Source organism: Xyrauchen texanus, chromosome 26, assembly GCF_025860055.1.
Source record: "Xyrauchen texanus isolate HMW12.3.18 chromosome 26, RBS_HiC_50CHRs, whole genome shotgun sequence".
Taxonomy (NCBI): Eukaryota; Metazoa; Chordata; class Actinopteri; order Cypriniformes; family Catostomidae; genus Xyrauchen; species Xyrauchen texanus.
This window is the reverse complement of record NC_068301.1, coordinates 18671393-18689428: the sequence shown is the minus strand read 5'-3', so window position 1 is coordinate 18689428 and position 18036 is coordinate 18671393. Positions and strand designations below refer to the sequence as shown.

The window sequence follows — 18036 nt, the reverse complement described above, 5'->3', positions numbered from 1 at the left end:
GCTACCTCTGTATTATACTTTACTGTCCCAATCATGACTTCCACTGAAACAAACATAAGTATATGCCCAACAGGCAAGCTTGATTGATATTTGTACCCTGAGGTTGCTAGTTAACTTTCTTCTTGAAAGAAAGTTAATTATACTTCCTGCATAAGTCCCTCCCTTTTTTCTTCATGACTCTTTGTCCACATATTTTATTCTTCCTCGCATTTTCCCCTTTGCCTAATGACTGTGCCTCATGAATTCATCTAGATTGAAAGATCATTGGTATCAATTATTTGTCAGAATCTGAATTATTTAAATGGTCAGGCTCAGGGAGCTAAATACAGATTTGAGGGGACAAGTTTAAGAGTTTAAAAGTTATCCCATGTCTCAGTTAAATATCACTGAACTGAGGGGTTCTCATTCCTTTTCAAGTCTGTTTTTCTTCTTAACCTTTGCTCATTAGCCTACAGTTTATGCATTTTGTATGGGAAGGAGGGAATGATTTGAATAGCTGACGCATACATTGAGACAAAGAGGCTCACAGAGCAGATGTGGTTTCACAATTGAATTATCTGTTTGGCTTATTTGCTGAGGAAGCTCACTGAATCCCCAAATATACATAATAATGTAGGGGCAGGGTGGATATATATAAGTCCTGGAGGAAGCTGCAAAGATTTTGTGGGGAATGAAAGGGAACTTGGCTGCTAATAAAGAAATTAGGCTCACCTTTGTGTGCCAGTGAATCAGAGTGAAGCTGCTCTTCCCGTTTCTCCCAGTGCCATAATTTTAACCTGTGCCAAGTCTGTTTGCTGAAGCCAATTTGTCATGGTTTGCCAAGCTGACTGAATTAATCATGTAACAGTAGAAATACCACAATGACTCACAATGACTCCTGTTTTATTTATAGTCAGCGAGAAAATTAAGTGCAGGTGTCTGGACTGTTAAAGGACATTCTTCAATTAGAGGGACACTTCTGACTTCTTGAAATGTTTAGAAATAAAACTTTCTTTCATTAATCAAAAAAAAAAAAAACATTTACATGATCTAAAATAGGAAAATGGTTCTAATGGTTCTGATCAACCTCCATGTGGATTTTGATGTAATTTTTGAAAAACGTTTGTATAATTTTTAAAGATTTTATCATTTATCTGTATTTTTATTGAAGGTAATGACATTTTTTTCAGAGGATATATACTCGCTGACCACTTTAATAGGTACACCTGTACACCTACTTATTAATGTGATTATCTAATCAGCCAGTCGTGTGGCAGTAGTGTGCGACACTCTGTCATTTGTCAATCTGTTGTTTATCAGATCCAGGAAAAGGGCGACTTCAGTCCAGACAAAAGATAATGATCTGCAAAAATGTAATGAGTACTTTTCAAGTTTAAATAAAATTGTAAGGAGTAAAAAGTTCTATTTTTTCTTTGTAAATGTAATTAAGTAAAAGTACAAGTATTATGTTTAAATTGCACTTCAGTAAAGTACAAATCCCCAAAAATATTACTTAAGGATAAAACGTAAGTATTTTTACTCGATTAATTTACACCCCTGTGATAAAATAACAATCAGAAACTGAACAATGTCAGCACTGTTGCTCCCGAATACTTATATTATTAGGCATACAAGATCTGGTGATATGACAGCAATATAAAGCTGAGAACTGTGAAAAAGTCTAGACTAACTCAAGCTGTGAATCTGAAGGGTTAATGAATACGTATCCAGCTTTAATAGACAATCGACCCAGGTACTCGCCTCTTGTGTGGGCATTTCAATATGCACCCTGTGTAGTGGGAAATACAGGATTTTCCCAAATTTTATCTATGATCTTTAAAAACATACAAGGGCACAAAAAAGTTCCCCGACCCCTTAATCACCCATATGTATTACTAAAACAATCAGTGGCCTACATTATAGAGCAGAAATATACTGTTATTTGTCTTAACTGCCATGTATTGTGTGAGCAGGTTGTTATTTATATATATATATATATATATATATATATATATATATATACACACTCACCTAAAGGATTATTAGGAACACCTGTTCAATTTCTCATTAATGCAATTATCTTATCAACCAATCACATGGGAGTTGCTTCAATGCATTTAGGGGTGTGGTCCTGGTCAAGACAATCTCCTGAACTCCAAACTGAATGTCAGAATGGGAAAGAAAGGTGATTTAAGCAATTTTGAGCGTGGCATGGTTGTTGGTGCCAGACGGGCCGGTCTGAGTATTTCCCAATCTGCTCAGTTACTGGGATTTTCACGCTACAACCATTTCTAGGGTTTACAAAGAATGGTGTGAAAAGGGAAAAACATCCAGTATGCGGCAGTCCTGTGGGCTGAAAATGCCTTGTTGATGCTAGAGGTCAGAGGAGAATGGGCCGACTGATTCAAGCTGATAGAAGAGCAACTTTGCCTGAAATAACCACTCGTTACAACCGAGGTATGCAGCAAAGCATTTGTGAAGCCACAACACGCACAACCTTGAGGCGGATGGGCTACAACAGCAGAAGACCCCACCGGGTACCACTCATCTCCACTACAAATAGGAAAAAGAGGCTACAATTTGCAAGAGCTCACCAAAATTGGACAGTTGAAGACTGGAAAAATGTTGCCTGGTCTGATGAGTCTCGATTTCTGTTGAGACATTCAGATGGTAGAGTCAGAATTTTGCGTAAACAGAATGAGAACATGGATCCATCATGCCTTGTTACCACTGTGCAGGCTGGTGGTGGTGGTGTAATGGTGTGGGGGATGTTTTCTTGGCACACTTTAGGCCCCTTAGTGCCAATTGGGCATCGTTTATGGCCACCATGTACCCATCCTATGACGGCTACTTCCAGCAGGATAATGCACCATGTCACAAAGCTCGAATCATTTCAAATTGGTTTCTTGAACATGACAATGTGTTCACTGTACTAAAATGGCCCCCACAGTCACCAGATCTCAACCCAATAGAGCATCTTTGGGATGTGGTGGAACGGGAGCTTCGTGCCCTGGATGTGCATCCCACAAATCTCCATCAACTGCAAGATGCTATCCTATCAATATGGGCCAACATTTCCAAAGAATGCTTTCAGCACCTTGTTGAATCAATGCCATGTAGAATTAAGGCAGTTCTGAAGGCGAAAGGGGGTCAAACACAGTATTAGTATGGTGTTCCTAATAATCCTTTAGGTGAGTGTATATACAGTAGGTAATATTGGAAAAGAGGCACAGAGGTAATTCTCACCTCACTATTAGGAATTCATTTCAGAGATCAGTCCAAAGCTTACCCAAACTCTGGATTTTTTGTTTTTCTTTCTTCTGCAGACTGATTTCAGAGACTGATTCTTCCATCATTTATAAACCAGTATTGATGACACCTCAACTGCCTTTTCACTGCTGTATGATGTGGGTTAGGCCTCCATGTGAATAGTACAAAGACACACAAACTTTCTCTTTGCTCTAGTATAAGAGTTTATCTATATTGCTAATAGCAATAATTAATTGTGCATATCAACACACTCACACACATCAGCGACCACATAGCAATGCCATAGCAACTTTCCAGAACACCCTAGCAACCACGTAGAACATTCTAGCAACTGCGTAGCAATGCCTTCACAAACACTCTAGCACCATTCGCATATTTTCCCGAAAATATAAATTTCTAGTTTGATCTATGAGCTTTGATTAGTTTCTCATGTGAATTCTAATGCTGTCTCACATAGGGACTATTCATTATAATCGGATACTAAAACACAATGCAAATCTTGTGACCAGATCTTTTGTTCTTTTTAAAACGATATATCTATGTTGTAAAATAAACTGGATATTTTACAATTAAGACAGAAGATTAAAGGTAGAAAAATAGCCCTGACAAAGTGCACAGCAGTTATTTTTGGCTTGGTATCAACATTCAAGGTGCAAGCGCACAGTACATGTAGTCCTTGGCACTCAAATGAGCCACATGTCAGTGTGTTAAGAAAGTTATGGGCGTGTTTTCCTGTCACAAGTGAAAGAGAAATGGGCTTAAGCACAGCTGAATCAACACCTTAGAGAACAGCTGGCTTATACAGTACAGGGTTTTGTATGTGGCATGGCTTTATCTGGACATCTGCACTGCAGGGACTTGCAGACAGCACCTTAGGATTGTTGCAGATCCTGTTGTTTACTGGTGCCAATATTTCTGCAACATACTAAAATAAGACTATTTCTAGCCCATTTTTGACCTCTCATCCAGATGTTTCCAAAACCACTAAGTACAACTTGAGGTTATGTATTGAAATATGGTTAACAGCAATCACAACAAACTAGGGAGGGCACTACACAGATTTGAACAAAATAGAGGAAGTTCACTAAAGCCAAATGTATACTTTGATTTTGACATGAACACTCAGTGTCTGCGTTCAGTCGAACGCGAGCCTGTCAAAGTATACTCTGTTTGACGATGCGCTTATACAGGCGTTTGGCACATTCATGCTACGACTGCTATGAGACGCCGGATAATTTATCTTCTTGAGTTTAGACCCATAAAGATATCTTTATATTCCTTCAGACTCAAGTTATGCAAATGCAGGTATCTCTTGACCTTCTCACACACACGCTCTTGAAATGCACGCATTCCGTGCTCGAGCACTCTGCTGATGATGTGCATCATTCGTCCTGTACACGAATGCTCAGCGTTTGACCGAAGTATACTTTGAGCTTAAGAATGAATTGTGTCCATTGATAGTGTTATTACTTTTCATGCACTCTATACCTTGTTTTAGCACCTGATTCAAGAAATATGAATAAAATGGTACAGAAATCAAGCAAATTAGGAAAGGACGTAAACACGCCTAAAATGTAGTAATAAATGGCTTTGCGTGCAACAGTTTCTGGTCTTCTGGTTCAGTTCTGAGTTCTAGGTTGTGGAGGATGCAGCAGACTACTGCAGTCTGGCATGCTGATATTGCACAGCATTGCTCCACCACTGCAATCCAGGTGCCTGAATATGTCTCTTTAAAATGCCAAAAGTGCACTTGACTACACCACACGTCTGGATATATGGACTGTTATAACGCTCTTCTCCATCATTTGATCATTATTTGACAAATCACTGCTCTTATGATCACTACAAAATATATGCAAAAGTCTCTTTTTAATAGAAATTGTCTTTCAGCAGACGGTAACTGCACACCGTTAATTATGTCAGTCAAATAGCGCTGAGTTTTGTGAATAATCCACATTCTATAATAAGCCTAATCAACTAAGAGACACACAGTGACTTTATTTGAATATTTCACAATGCTATATTAGTGCATTTAGCACCTGGTTAAAGTTATAATAGTTCACTCAAAAATGACAATTCTCTGATCATTTACTCACACTCATGCCATTCTAGATGTGTATGACTTACTTTCTTCTGATGTACACAAAAAAAGATTTTTTGAAGAATATATCAGCTCTGTAGGTCCAAAGTGTATGGTGACCAGAACTTCAAAAGTCTAAAAAGCATATAAAAATAGCATAAAAGTAATCCATAAGACTCCTGTGGTTAAATCTGTATCTTCAGAAGCGATCTGATAGGTGTGGATGAAAAAACAATCGATATTTAAGTCCTTTTTTACTATAAATTCTCCTCCCTGCCCTGTAGGTGGCGATATGCACAAATAATGTGACTCACCACAAACAAAAGAAGAAAATGAAAGTGGAGATTTATAGTCAAAAATTACTTAAATATTGATCTGTTTATCACTCACACTTATCATATATGTTCTGAAGGCATGGATTTAAACTGCAGTCATATGGATTTTATGCTGCCTTTATGTGCTTTTTTGGTCTTCAAAGTTCTGGCCACCATTCACTCGCATTGTACAGAGCTGAGATATTATTCTGAAAATCTTTGTGTACATCAGAAGAAAAAAAAGTCATACACATCTGGGATGGCATGAGGGTGAGTAAATAATGAGAGAATTTTCATTTTTGGGTGAACTATCCCTTTAAACTGTATTGTTGTGGTTAGTGAATTAGATGCACTGGATAAAAACTGTAATTTAACTATTTAGTGAATTTCCCACAAAATGTTAATTGGCTCTTTAGAAATTGTGCCAGTTTTAACAGATCATCATGATGCGGGCTGCCTAACACATTTATTCAATTGTTTTCTATAGGAGTTTGAGATGTTTAACCAGAGATTGGGAGATGTGTCAAAAATAGTTCGGATTCCGTTGCCTGTGTCCAATGTCTTATGGGAGCACTGCATCCGTCTGGCCAACAGGACATTAGTCGAGGGGTAAGTGGGCAATTCAACTGAACTCCAAATGGGTGTGGATATATATAGGAGCACCTGCTCTCAGATAAATTTCCAACCACAGAAAACTTTCGTTGGAATATCAGCCATTACCACACAGACCTTTTCTAAACAATGAAAATAGCTTACAGGAGCAGTTGGATCTCATATGGATTAATTCCCAGGTCCACAGTGTTCTGCAGCAATGACCAGACTTAAGGGACTCATATTACTTTGTCAATACTGCTGCAAATGGTGGTATTAGTGGAATTTCTACAAAGAAAGTTACATTTGCTAATCTTTTTTGTAAATTCAATTTATTAACTGAAGTGCTGAAAAGTTTTTTGGTGTCTGGGCAGTTTTTCCAATTTCAGCCAAAGAACTCTGTAATTCTGTGTGGTAGCAGCCTTCTTGGTCATTTCTGTTACAAATGCCCATTTTGACCGGCTGCTCAATTTTGTAGGATGGGCTGACCTTAATCGTTGTTATTTTTACATTTTGTTTCAATGGACTTGAAAGGTTAAAAGCTTTTCCACTTTTTTATAACGTTCTCTTTTTTTCATAATGCTCCTGAGGCAGATCTTTGGTCTTCATGATTGCATGATTGATTTTTGTGGTTCTAGCAAGCATCTGAACACAAGTGGATTTGACATGAACAGGAAACTGCTAACTTGATCACTCTAAATTATTATATATTTCTCACCCAAAATAATTGCAGTTTGTTTCAGAAAGAGGATAAATATTTTTTTTTACATGGAAATCTAATATCTTATCAGAGGTCTTTTAAAGAGATTTCACTATTTATCACTGACCATAGAATTTTTATTTTAAAATACAGTTATTTGTTTAACTGTCTCTTGCACATTAAAATATATCATTACTTAAACAGTAAGATTCTGATTTTTATCAGGTGTCTTTAACTACTATGAACTTAAGCATTTGATGCAATGTACTTACTATGTGTATATGTGTTGTTTCATTGTACTTGCATTTTATCCTGCATTTAATAACAACTTTAGTTAAACTGTTTATCTTACCTCTACCCCTAAACCTAAACCAATTCCAACTCTTAACCTAAACCCTAACCCTACCCCTATACCTAACACATACCTCAACATCAGTAGCAGCAAATGTGACTTGAGAGAATTTAGTTACTAGGTAAATACATTGTATTGTTTGTATTTTAATGTTAGTAAATAGTAGATAAAGACACCCAATGTAAATTGGGACCAAAGGAAATGTATAAGCATATCATTTTGCACATCAATAATTATTAGTTTAATGGCTTTGCAATGTATGCTTCATAATAAAGTATTTAAAGAGATTAGCATGTACTATAAGTACACAATATTTGTAGGCCAGGACAACACTTAATGTAGCCTGTACTGTCTCTCTATCCACCAAAGGGTACTTGGCAATGAAAAAGCTTGCATACCCCTTATCTAAATACTGTAACATAGAGAATTTCTAATGCAGAAAATGCTTTAAACGTTCTGAGTACACCTGTAAGTGACATCAAAAGCATTTGTTTTAAAATAAACCTGACTTTTGTTGAAAGCAGAATTATTTTCTTAAAAAATGCATTTACTTCTAAAGAAAACACAAAAAGGCAAATGTATTGCTTGCATCCTTTTTTATTCATTTATGTACAGTATCTCATGAAAGCATGAAAAAGGAATTGCACTGTCCAGAGATGGTGAACAGGCTTTTGTTCAAACATCTGAAAAGACTTGTGGTGACACAACATAGACAGAGGGGGACAACAGCACAAATGGAGTTATATTGTCATCACATATGTTCCTCTAATATCTGAGGAACTCAAGAGAATGTTCAACAAGCACAATGTTCCTGTCTTTTTCAGTTCCAACAATACAGGAACACACTTTTAAGACAGAAGGTCATACACCCTGAGGGTTTCAAGCAGTTTACCCAAGTAGGACATGTTACTGGATTAACATCCTTGTTGGTCCTGGAACAATATTTCAATGAACCAATCTGATTTTAGAACTGTGGTTAGGGATTGGATTAGGTGTAGGGCTGAGTTAAGAGCAGAGGTTCTCAGAAGTTTTTAATCGGAGATGAGATGGTTAATGTAAAAATTGTAATGGCAGACTTTGACATGCTACTGTATTGCGCGACACACAGCACAACCCTCTCATTATACAGGATGAGAGCCGATGAATGGGTTACAGAATCAATAAAAGTGATTAAATAGTCAAATGTGTTTTTCTTAAGAACCTAATTTTCCAGATATGTAATTACATCTGTCATTTTAGATTTATGCTAAAGTTATATGTGATTAGTGGTGGGATAGATATGAAGGGTCATTCATATCATATCCATATTAGAATCTAAAAATGGAGCACAGTCCAAAAAAAGTTGAGAAACTCTGATCGGTTGAGAATGTGATATTAGGGGTGAGGGAATGTCTAAGACCAACAAAAGATGTTTTTGAGGAACATGTCTGACTAGACTAAATCACATTTGCCACTTTTCCACTATCGGAGCCAATGCGTGCCAGGGCTATAAACTGGTCAGCTGGGGCTGAAATCGATCTGCATTCTCACCATCGGGCCAGTAACCCCCCCCCAGCGATGCCCTAAATCATGCCCTTAATATGGCGCCCTGGTGTCAACATCACACACCTCGCCCATTTTACAAGCAAAAGGCAAACTCAAACTGAAGTATCAGACTCTAGATACTTGCCAGCATTTGAAATTAACATGGATTGGTACTGTGTCTGCCTTTTATTTTTTTCCCGATCCTGTACCGTTGTGCACTGGATACACAACTTGGCAAGTTCGGCAACAATATACTTACTCACGTCAATGTTTCGGCAGATGCTGTCGATCTGACATTTTTATCAGCCCAAATATTCAAAAGAGCCCTGATTACGTATACTGACCAGTATTGACGATTCTCCATTCCGTTGATCTGTTGAGGTAAGCTAGTAATTAGAAATGAAAGATTGGGAATGAGTGGTGCTGAAACCTCTGGACCTGACTCAGCAAAAATCAGCCTTTGATAGTGACACCACCTCAATCCCCAGTTGACTTTCAATTCATTCAACAGCAGAACAAACAGTAAGAGTGTCTTACCGCTTTATTCACACGACTGGGGAAAGACATCCAGTGGTAGCCAATTGCCATCAGCTGAAGAAAGTGGTCATAAGTGATCAAAATCTGCAGATAGTGCTGCAGATTCTGGTGAATTAAGTGATTCAATCACATTGTTATTTAGATTTGATTTCAAATGCAGTTTGCATGCCTTAATTCTAGCTAGGCTGTAGCAGGGTTTGTTAAAGTGTATTACATTTCCATAAAAAAAAAATGACCGTCATGGAAATAGCGTCTTATTTAAAAAAAAAAAAACATTCAACAATTGGGGCAAACTGCAATTTGCCACATATCTTTTAGTTCATAAATAAATATTAAAATAACAAATCATAAGGTTATGTCATATAATTTCCTTGGCTCTTTATTTTTATGACTATTTTCCTCAGATTTTTCATGGCACAAAAGTGTTTTGCTGTCAATGTGAAGTCAAATGTGTCCAGTGTTTCTCTACAGCCTGGTGTCCTTCTGTCTAAAAGATGACACTCATCAATGGGTTTCAATGTGATTCTGAAATGAGAAACTTCTAACGGGCACGTGAAATGGAAACACAGGCTGTTCTTGCCAGTGTGTGGGATGCAACACACTGTATGATGACTTAATTAGCCGCATTTCCACTGTCAGGATATATGAGGGCATGCTAGTACATGCCAGGGCCATTTGCATTCCCACTGTCACATCTGGGGCTTCAATGTGCCTCCTCTGTACTTTATCAGGGCCAATGGCCTTTGGCTTGCCATTTACCCTTGGGCCAAACCAGGCCAACTGGGTTGATAGCCCGGGCTTGCACTCGCCCGATAGTGAAAAGTGTCTATTGTAAGCAATCAGGACATACTAAAGACACTGCTGTACGGATTTATTCCACAGTGTTACAATGCCATTCTAACTCCTTTCTCTTCTTGGCCTGTTTTGTTCCAAAATGCACAACAATTGCAAATTTTGGGAAGTAAAGTAACTCTTAGTGATCAGGATGAGACTCATTGTTAGACAGCTTCCACAGCATTTTGAGTTGCAAGAGGTTGTTAAATGATGAGAAAAGTTCCACTATCCTAGGTGATGAAGCCGACAGATAGATAACAACAGAGAGAATTCTGAAACATCAAATTATTTTTCCATTAAATGAACTCTGCCTGACTGTCTTTGTCTCTATCTGTAGACATACTGTCATCAGAAAGTGTGTTCAGACAGCATTGCACTGGCAGCCATTATGCCTAAGTGGCTTTACAAACAGGAGAACGTTGTTTGTTTTCATCCAGCTTGAATGTCAATGTTAGGTGCTCTGCCAGTGAGTAGAGTCCACCAGAGCAGTGCTGAGTTATGGTCCAAATCACCACCGCCCATCAAGCAGAATGTGATGGGAAGAAGGCATAAATCAGGGAAAGAGAAAAGGATGTGAGCAGACTCGACACACTGGATATCTTTCCCCTCACAGAAAGCAATTATACCTCTTTCAGCCCAAAAGTAAACAAGGGTGTCAACAGTGTTGAATGGCTACGTGTTTTGCTTGGATGCAGCTGCACCATAAATCGGCAGTTGTGATGGATGCTCAGGCCCAATGTCTGTAACCGAACCCCATAAGCTGTACAAATGAAATTGTGGCAAACTGTACAAATATAAATTGACTGTTGCATTTGACCAAAAATGGCTCTCAGCATTTGGTGTCTCTTACCAGTCAAAGATGGGTTTGTCTTTTGGCTTTAAGTCTCAAAGCCCACAGTCTGTCTCTGTCAATATTATTTGAGCTGAAATCCAAATATCCATTTGGAGCATACAGTATATGCTTATTTAACACGTGTTTTCATAAACATAAAATATATTTTCACATATTTTTGAATATTAACATTCTATCTGTCTGTCTGTGTCTTTCTGTCCATCTGTTGATTTATTCCTCTTTATAATTGTGTTATGGAACCCTGGTGATTAGGAAGCTGGTCTAATAACATGAAGGTTGCATATTCGATAAGTGGTAGGGCACAGGGACTCATGAACTGAAGGGTTACAACCGGCACTGTGCCCTTGAGCAAGACACTTAGCCTCATGTTGCTCTAGGGGACTTTCCAACAATTAATGTACCATAAGCTTTCAACAGATAATGAATGCCCTGTGTCTGTCTGAACCACCCTCACCTCACCTCTCCTCTGCTGTCTACCAGCTATGCTAATGTGAAGAAATGCAGTAATGAAGGACGTGCACTGATGCAGCTGGACTTCCAGCAGTTCCTGATGAAGCTAGAGAAGCTCACAGACCTCAGACCAATTCCAGATAAGGAGTTTGTGGAGACCTATATCAAGGCATACTACCTAACTGAGAATGACATGGAGCAGTTTATCAAGAACCACAGGGTAAGACCTGGCAACAGGCCAAAATGTTGGCAGGTTGTTCAAAGATAATAAAAGTTGATAAGTCTAGAGGTCGACCGATTATGGATTTTGTAGATCCATTGTAGATATAAATCCAAGACTGGAAAAAGCTTCTTAAATTTGAAAATATTGACGTGTATTTACTTGAAGTGTAACTTCAACTAGGCCTACAATTGCTGTATGAATATCCAGTCAGTAATTATACAGATTTAAGTCTGACAAACCTCATTTTATGAAATTATATAATTACTTATTTAGTGGTGTATAGAGAGGTAAGTACACATAACGCTGTAATAGTTGTCCGTTAATTTCAAATTAGACATGAATGAAAGTTGCTGCTCAGTAAGTTATGTTCATTCAAGATGTTCATTCAGTAATTGCTCTGACTGATTCAGTATATTATATAAAACGATAACTTGGGAGTTCGTTTTTTGACAATTCATCGAAAGAACCAGCTCATAAGAGTCATTCGTTTGTAAATCTTACTACACTGTACAAATACTCTGTTTTATTTCATGGTACCTGACTCTTTTAGAGGAATAGTTCACCCAAAAATGATGATTCTCTCATTATTTATTCACCCTTATGCCATCTCAAGTCATGTTCGCTTCTAGGAGACTACAGATGGTTAGATTTATAGTAAAAAAGAAGTTGCATTTCAGTCTGTTCTCACCCAAAACCAATCGTATCGCTTCAGAAGATGTGGATTAATGACTCGTATGGATTACCTTTTTTCTTGGAATTGGAAGTTTTGGACCCCATTGACTTGTAGTGTATGGATATATTCACATTATATCTCCATCAAAATAGTTTGGGTAAACTATTCCTTTAACTCATTACGTTCAATTCTGACTGTAATCTTACAACTTGGGTTAAATATGTTGTCTTTTGACGTACTGCTAATGTTAGCATGCTCCCAATCTTGTCGGCAAACATACAGCAATTTTGTAGTGTGGTAAGTAATAAAAAACAAATTAATTAATAAACCACTTACTAGGGGTGTGCAGCGGAGCCATTATCTGTATTTGTATCTATATTTGTTCTTATGGCAAAAATATCTGTATCTGTCTCTGTATTCGGACAGAACCAGGTGTGGGTGGGGCTTAAACAAGAAGTGCGTCAAAACTAAATGAAACGCCCATTACTCGTACATTTATAGTTTCTATTAATGAAATATGCCTTTTCATAATAATAGTCTAATCATAATAATAATAAATATTGTTGTTATAATTATTATTATTATACACAATTATTATTGTATTCTTTTTTTTTCTTGCCAGATGAAGCTGAATTTGTAGGTTACATTAACTGTGGAATATGTTGTGGTTTCTCCTGGTATTTCAGATATTAATATCTGCATGAAACAGAGTTTTCGTTTGTCTGTGCAAGTATAACAACATTATTCTGAAGGCATGAGGTGTCAAGCAAAAGGTGTCATGTCAAGCACACATTTTGCATTGAATAATAATTCAAACATTAAAAGAAATTAAATAAAATCAGGTGAAAGTCTCATAATCAGAAATTGTTACGATCGGACACCTTTATTTAGATAAATAATAATTATAATACAACCCCAATTCCAAAAAAGTTGGGACAGTATGAAAAATGCTAATAAATATAAAAAGAAGTGATTTGTAAATTAAATTCAGCCTTTGCTATATTGATTGCACTACAACTACACATTATATGATGTTTTTTACCTTTACCTTTTTTTAAATGTACAGTATTTCAAATCAGATGATTGCAACACACTCCAAAAAAGTAGACATGGGCAATTTACACAATAACAATTTGACGAGTTGAAATAACAAGGCAATGTGAAACAAGAGATGTTAAACAGGTGAGGCAATCAAGTCATAGTATATAAGGAGCCTTCAAAAACAGCCTAGTCCTTCAACAGTAAGGATCGTTCAGGACTTGTCAATTTGCCAACAGATGCTTCAGCAAATAATCCAGCATTTCACCCTCTACAGTGCACAACATTGTTAATATTCAAGGAATCTGGTAAAATATTAGTGCATAAAAGGCAAGACAAAAACCCCTTCTTAATGCGCATGATCTCTGATCCCTCAGACATCACGGTCTTAAAAGACATCATTCATCTGTAATAATATCATGAACATGGGCTTGGGATTACTTTAGTAAACCTTTGTTAGTCAACACCACTCACTGCTGCATTCACTGATGCAAGTTAAGACTTTACTATGCATAGAAGAAGCCCTACAATAACACTGTCCAGAAGCTCTGCCGACTACTCTGGTCTCACCTTAGATGGAAAGTAGAACAGTTGAACTGTGTTTTTTGGTCTGATGAGTCCACATTTCAAAAAGTTTTTGAAAAACACAGCTGTTGTGTTCTCTGGGGCAAAGAGGAAAAGGGCCATCCAAGCTGTTATCAGTGTCAGGTCCAAAAGCCAGTGTCTGTATGGGCCAGGGGTTTGTCAGTGCCCATGGTATGGGTAACTTGCACATCTCTGAGGGCACCATTAATGCTGACAGATATGTAAACATTTTGGAGCACCATATACTGCCATCCAGCACCATCTTTTCCAGGGACGTCCCTGCATTTTCCAGCAGGACAACTTACAAACCACATATTGGCTGAATAAGCAGAGAATGCGGGTGCTAAATCGGCCTGCCTGCAGTCCTGACCATCTCAGAAAGAGAATGTGTGGTGCATTATAAAGCGCACAATATAGCAACAAATACCTCGTACAATTGTGCAGCTAAAGACCAACATAATGGATGAAAAAATTCCACTTTTTAAACTCAACAAACTTGCCCAAATGCTTATTAAGTGATTTTAGAAGAAATGGTGATGTTTCACAGTGGTAAACACTCGACTGTCCCAACTTTTTCCGAGTGTGTTGCAATCATCTGATTTGAAATTACTGTACTTAAAAAAATCTATTTAAAAAACTATAAGATTCACAAGGTTAAACAGCATATAATGTGTAGTCGTAGTGGTTTCAATATAGCAAAGGGTGAATATAATTTACAAATCACAGCATTTTTCATATTGTCCCAACTTTTTAAGAATTTGGGTTGTAATAATAATAATAATAATAATGTTACATTTATATAGCTCCTTACTAAAGTTCAAGGACACTTACAATTTAAAAATTTTGCACAGTCATGCTAAATCGTGTGATACATTAACAGAGATATTTCAAGTGGAAAGTGTATATGATGTCGTATCTTAGTTAACATTACACTTGATAAGCTCCAGACCTGTACTATTAACAGAAATCGCGAATGGAGTTAAGATCGCACCCATCCAATCTGAAATCACCATGTGTGCAATTTCATTCATAAAGTTTGCACTTTAGAAATATTTTCTGCTCAGATTTATAAATCGATGTAATTTTGGATGTTTATTTAACATTTCGCTTTATCCTTGTGCTTTTTGGATAATCAGTAATATAAATATATTATTTTGATGAATCCGTTATTCATTTTAAAGTCATTAATCATATTTTACTAATAAGGTATTTGGCTTCAGGCACATCCCTACCACTTACTATAACATTTTTATTAACTGACTATATGTAATGACAATGTGTAATCATACATTAGCTTCTCTTGTCAAAGTTGTTACTAATTAGCATTAGTCTTAAGTGTCATATAACAATCCTCCACAAGGAGGTGATTGTTTTTATTTATCCAGATACCCTCTAGAGACAAAAATCTATCTGTGTTCATTTTTGCGGATGTTGATAGTTCCAAAAGCTGTTATCCGCATTGATTAATCTGAAAAAAAAACTGTGTCTTAAAACATAGTTAGCTGCTTATTGTACACTCAAAATGTGGTTGTGATGTTCAGAAATGCTCCCTAGGTAGGTACCTCACTAGGTTTTGAGGCACAGCCATAGCTTTCATTCTTCATAAATAAAATGTAATGATTTTTGTTGTCGTTACTAAATGAAAATGTCAGACATCAGTGCTTGGTGCAAAGGAAGTCTTCAATAGAGTTATATCAGCAGCTTTGTTTTGTGTTTGGCCAGGAATACTCCATGAAGCAGCTGACTAACCTGGTCAACGTCTGCCTCGGGTCCCACATAAACAAGAAGGCAAGACAGAAACTCCTCGCAGCTATCGATGACATTGACCGGCCAAAAAGATAAATACTACTCCTGTCTTAACAGAATGGTCTTGGAAACCACACTCACCTACAGTATACTGTTTCTGGTCCTCAGTCTGTATCCAGTGCATAATGTTGTAGCTTTTGCGTTGTATATCAACCATTTTAAACGTTTGCAGCATCTGTTTACATTTCATTACGAATGTAATCAGGGCATGCTCTGGATATGATGCAGGCATATGAAAGGCTGTAAATGTAAATGGTAGTGAAAGTGTTATTAATATCACTTCAGTGACATCGAGAATGAAACACTTCCAACAATTATTCAAACTAAGCTGTGGCTAAGCAACAGTTTTGTCCGTATTCCCTTTATGTGCAATTTGTAATAATTCGGTTGCATGGGTCCTCTTGAAATGATATCAAGACATGCACTTTACTGTTTGACACATTAAGGCTTTGTTTAACTTTACTTTATTGACAATGCATGTAAATTTCAGAACTTGTTTTGACTGGTAGTTGTTGCTCATTTTACACGCTGTACATCTGTTTTTTTCCCATCCTGTTACACCAACACCTCGTACTATGTGTTACGTTGCAACTTATTGTCATTTCTTTAATATAGATTATTTTTTGTAATTTATTACACTTATAGAAATGTGGTTGATCCCAGAGAGACATTGTAGAATTGTTGTCTTTTCCATGAAAACATTTGTGCAGGAATGTTATTACTATGCTATAAATAATAATATGAAGAGGACTCCACATGTTCCTGTTAGAAATGATAAACTCTTGTGCATGTGGGACTATTTATTTCAGATGCTGTATGTCTGAAATGCAGAGAAATGTATATTGCACACAAGTACTGTATGTTGCTTTCTATGTGCTGTGCTGTTGTCCAGAATAAAACATTACTAAATGGTGTAATAATTGAAGTCAAGATCGCAAAATAAACACACTAACATTCTTGTCATTTGAATATTTTATCATTTTGTATGTGTTACCACCAAAATCCTCCAGTACCTCTCTTCTTGCCTCTCTTTTTCCGTAATAAATAAATATATATATATATATATATATATATATATATATATATATATATATATATATACACAGTATATTTATTTATTTATTTGTTTTGCTGAATGCTGAATTCCCATAGGGATGTGTGCAATGTAATTAAAAACAATTAAAGGCTGATCTGAATCCCTGAACAAATCAGTTTCCTGCTCTAGTCTAGCCTTTAGATGTTAGCGTAGGACTAGACCCTCCCTCCTGGCCCTCTCACAGCACAGTCAGCGGAAGAAAAAAGGGACCTGCTGCCAATTATAGATCCAACTTGGATATATTTAGACCATTTTTTTAATTAATTTTTTCAGTAACACAGCACGATTCACTGGTAATACAAAATAAATGACCAACATTTACGTTTAGTCATTTAGCAGACACTTTTATCCAAAGCTACTTACAAATGAGCAATTGTAGCTTACACACTTGCACACATTACAAATCTCGAGGTTCAGTTCTTAAATTTTTCTCAATGTCAAATTACCCTTCAGGTATTCTTTTTGTCCATGTGCACTTTAATCCTCTATAGGAAGCAAGGCTTTAGCACTAATTAATTGGCTCCCCCTTCTCCTGTTGTGCTACAGTTTAAATAGCCTATTTAGGATGGAGAGTATTTATTGATTTGGGCATGAATCAATGTGAGTGGGAGGCTTTTTATGTTTTTTTTTTTTTGTTCGTTTTTTTATGGCCTGCAGGTTGGGCTGTCGAAGTGTCTTGAATTGTGTGCTCTAAAACTGCTGTGCATAAAGAAATATTCCAGATTAAATTCAAGTTAAGCTCAGTCGACTGCATTTGTGGCATAATGTTAATAACAAAAAAATAAGAAATCCATTTATCTCGTTTCTCCTTAAAAATATAATAATAATATATACCTGTATATAGAAGTAGCAGTGTGAGGCAATTAGAATGGAAATGAGAATCGGGCCAAGTTTTTGAGAGTTTAAACAGAAATTTGAAGCTTATAATTTTATAAAAGCACTTACATTATTTCTTATGTTAAAACTTGTGTTTTTTTTACTTTATACCATGTCTGTTCAAATAATCTGTTCTGATTGGCTGGAATGCATGCAGTTCAAACCCTTGAATGCACAGGTAGTTCCAGCCAGTTTTAATCACCGTTGGATATTAATGTGCTGTTTGTAACCATAGCAACATAACATTAAAGAGCA

At 36.8% G+C, this 18036-nt stretch overlaps 1 protein-coding gene across 2 annotated transcripts in view; it reads left to right on the top strand.

Annotated features, from left to right (window-relative positions):
* The window catches only part of LOC127619747 (syndetin-like), a 179331-nt gene extending 162575 nt beyond the window's left edge, over positions 1 to 16756 (top strand). For both annotated transcript variants that reach the window (XM_052092726.1, XM_052092727.1), the window contains 3 exons: positions 6131 to 6252; positions 11515 to 11704; positions 15726 to 16756. In XM_052092726.1, coding sequence (XP_051948686.1) covers positions 6131 to 6252; positions 11515 to 11704; positions 15726 to 15845 — 432 coding nt within the window. In that variant the 3' untranslated portion in view covers positions 15846 to 16756. The remainder of the gene's footprint in view (positions 1 to 6130; positions 6253 to 11514; positions 11705 to 15725) is intronic.
* Positions 16757 to 18036: the final 1280 nt, after the last annotated feature.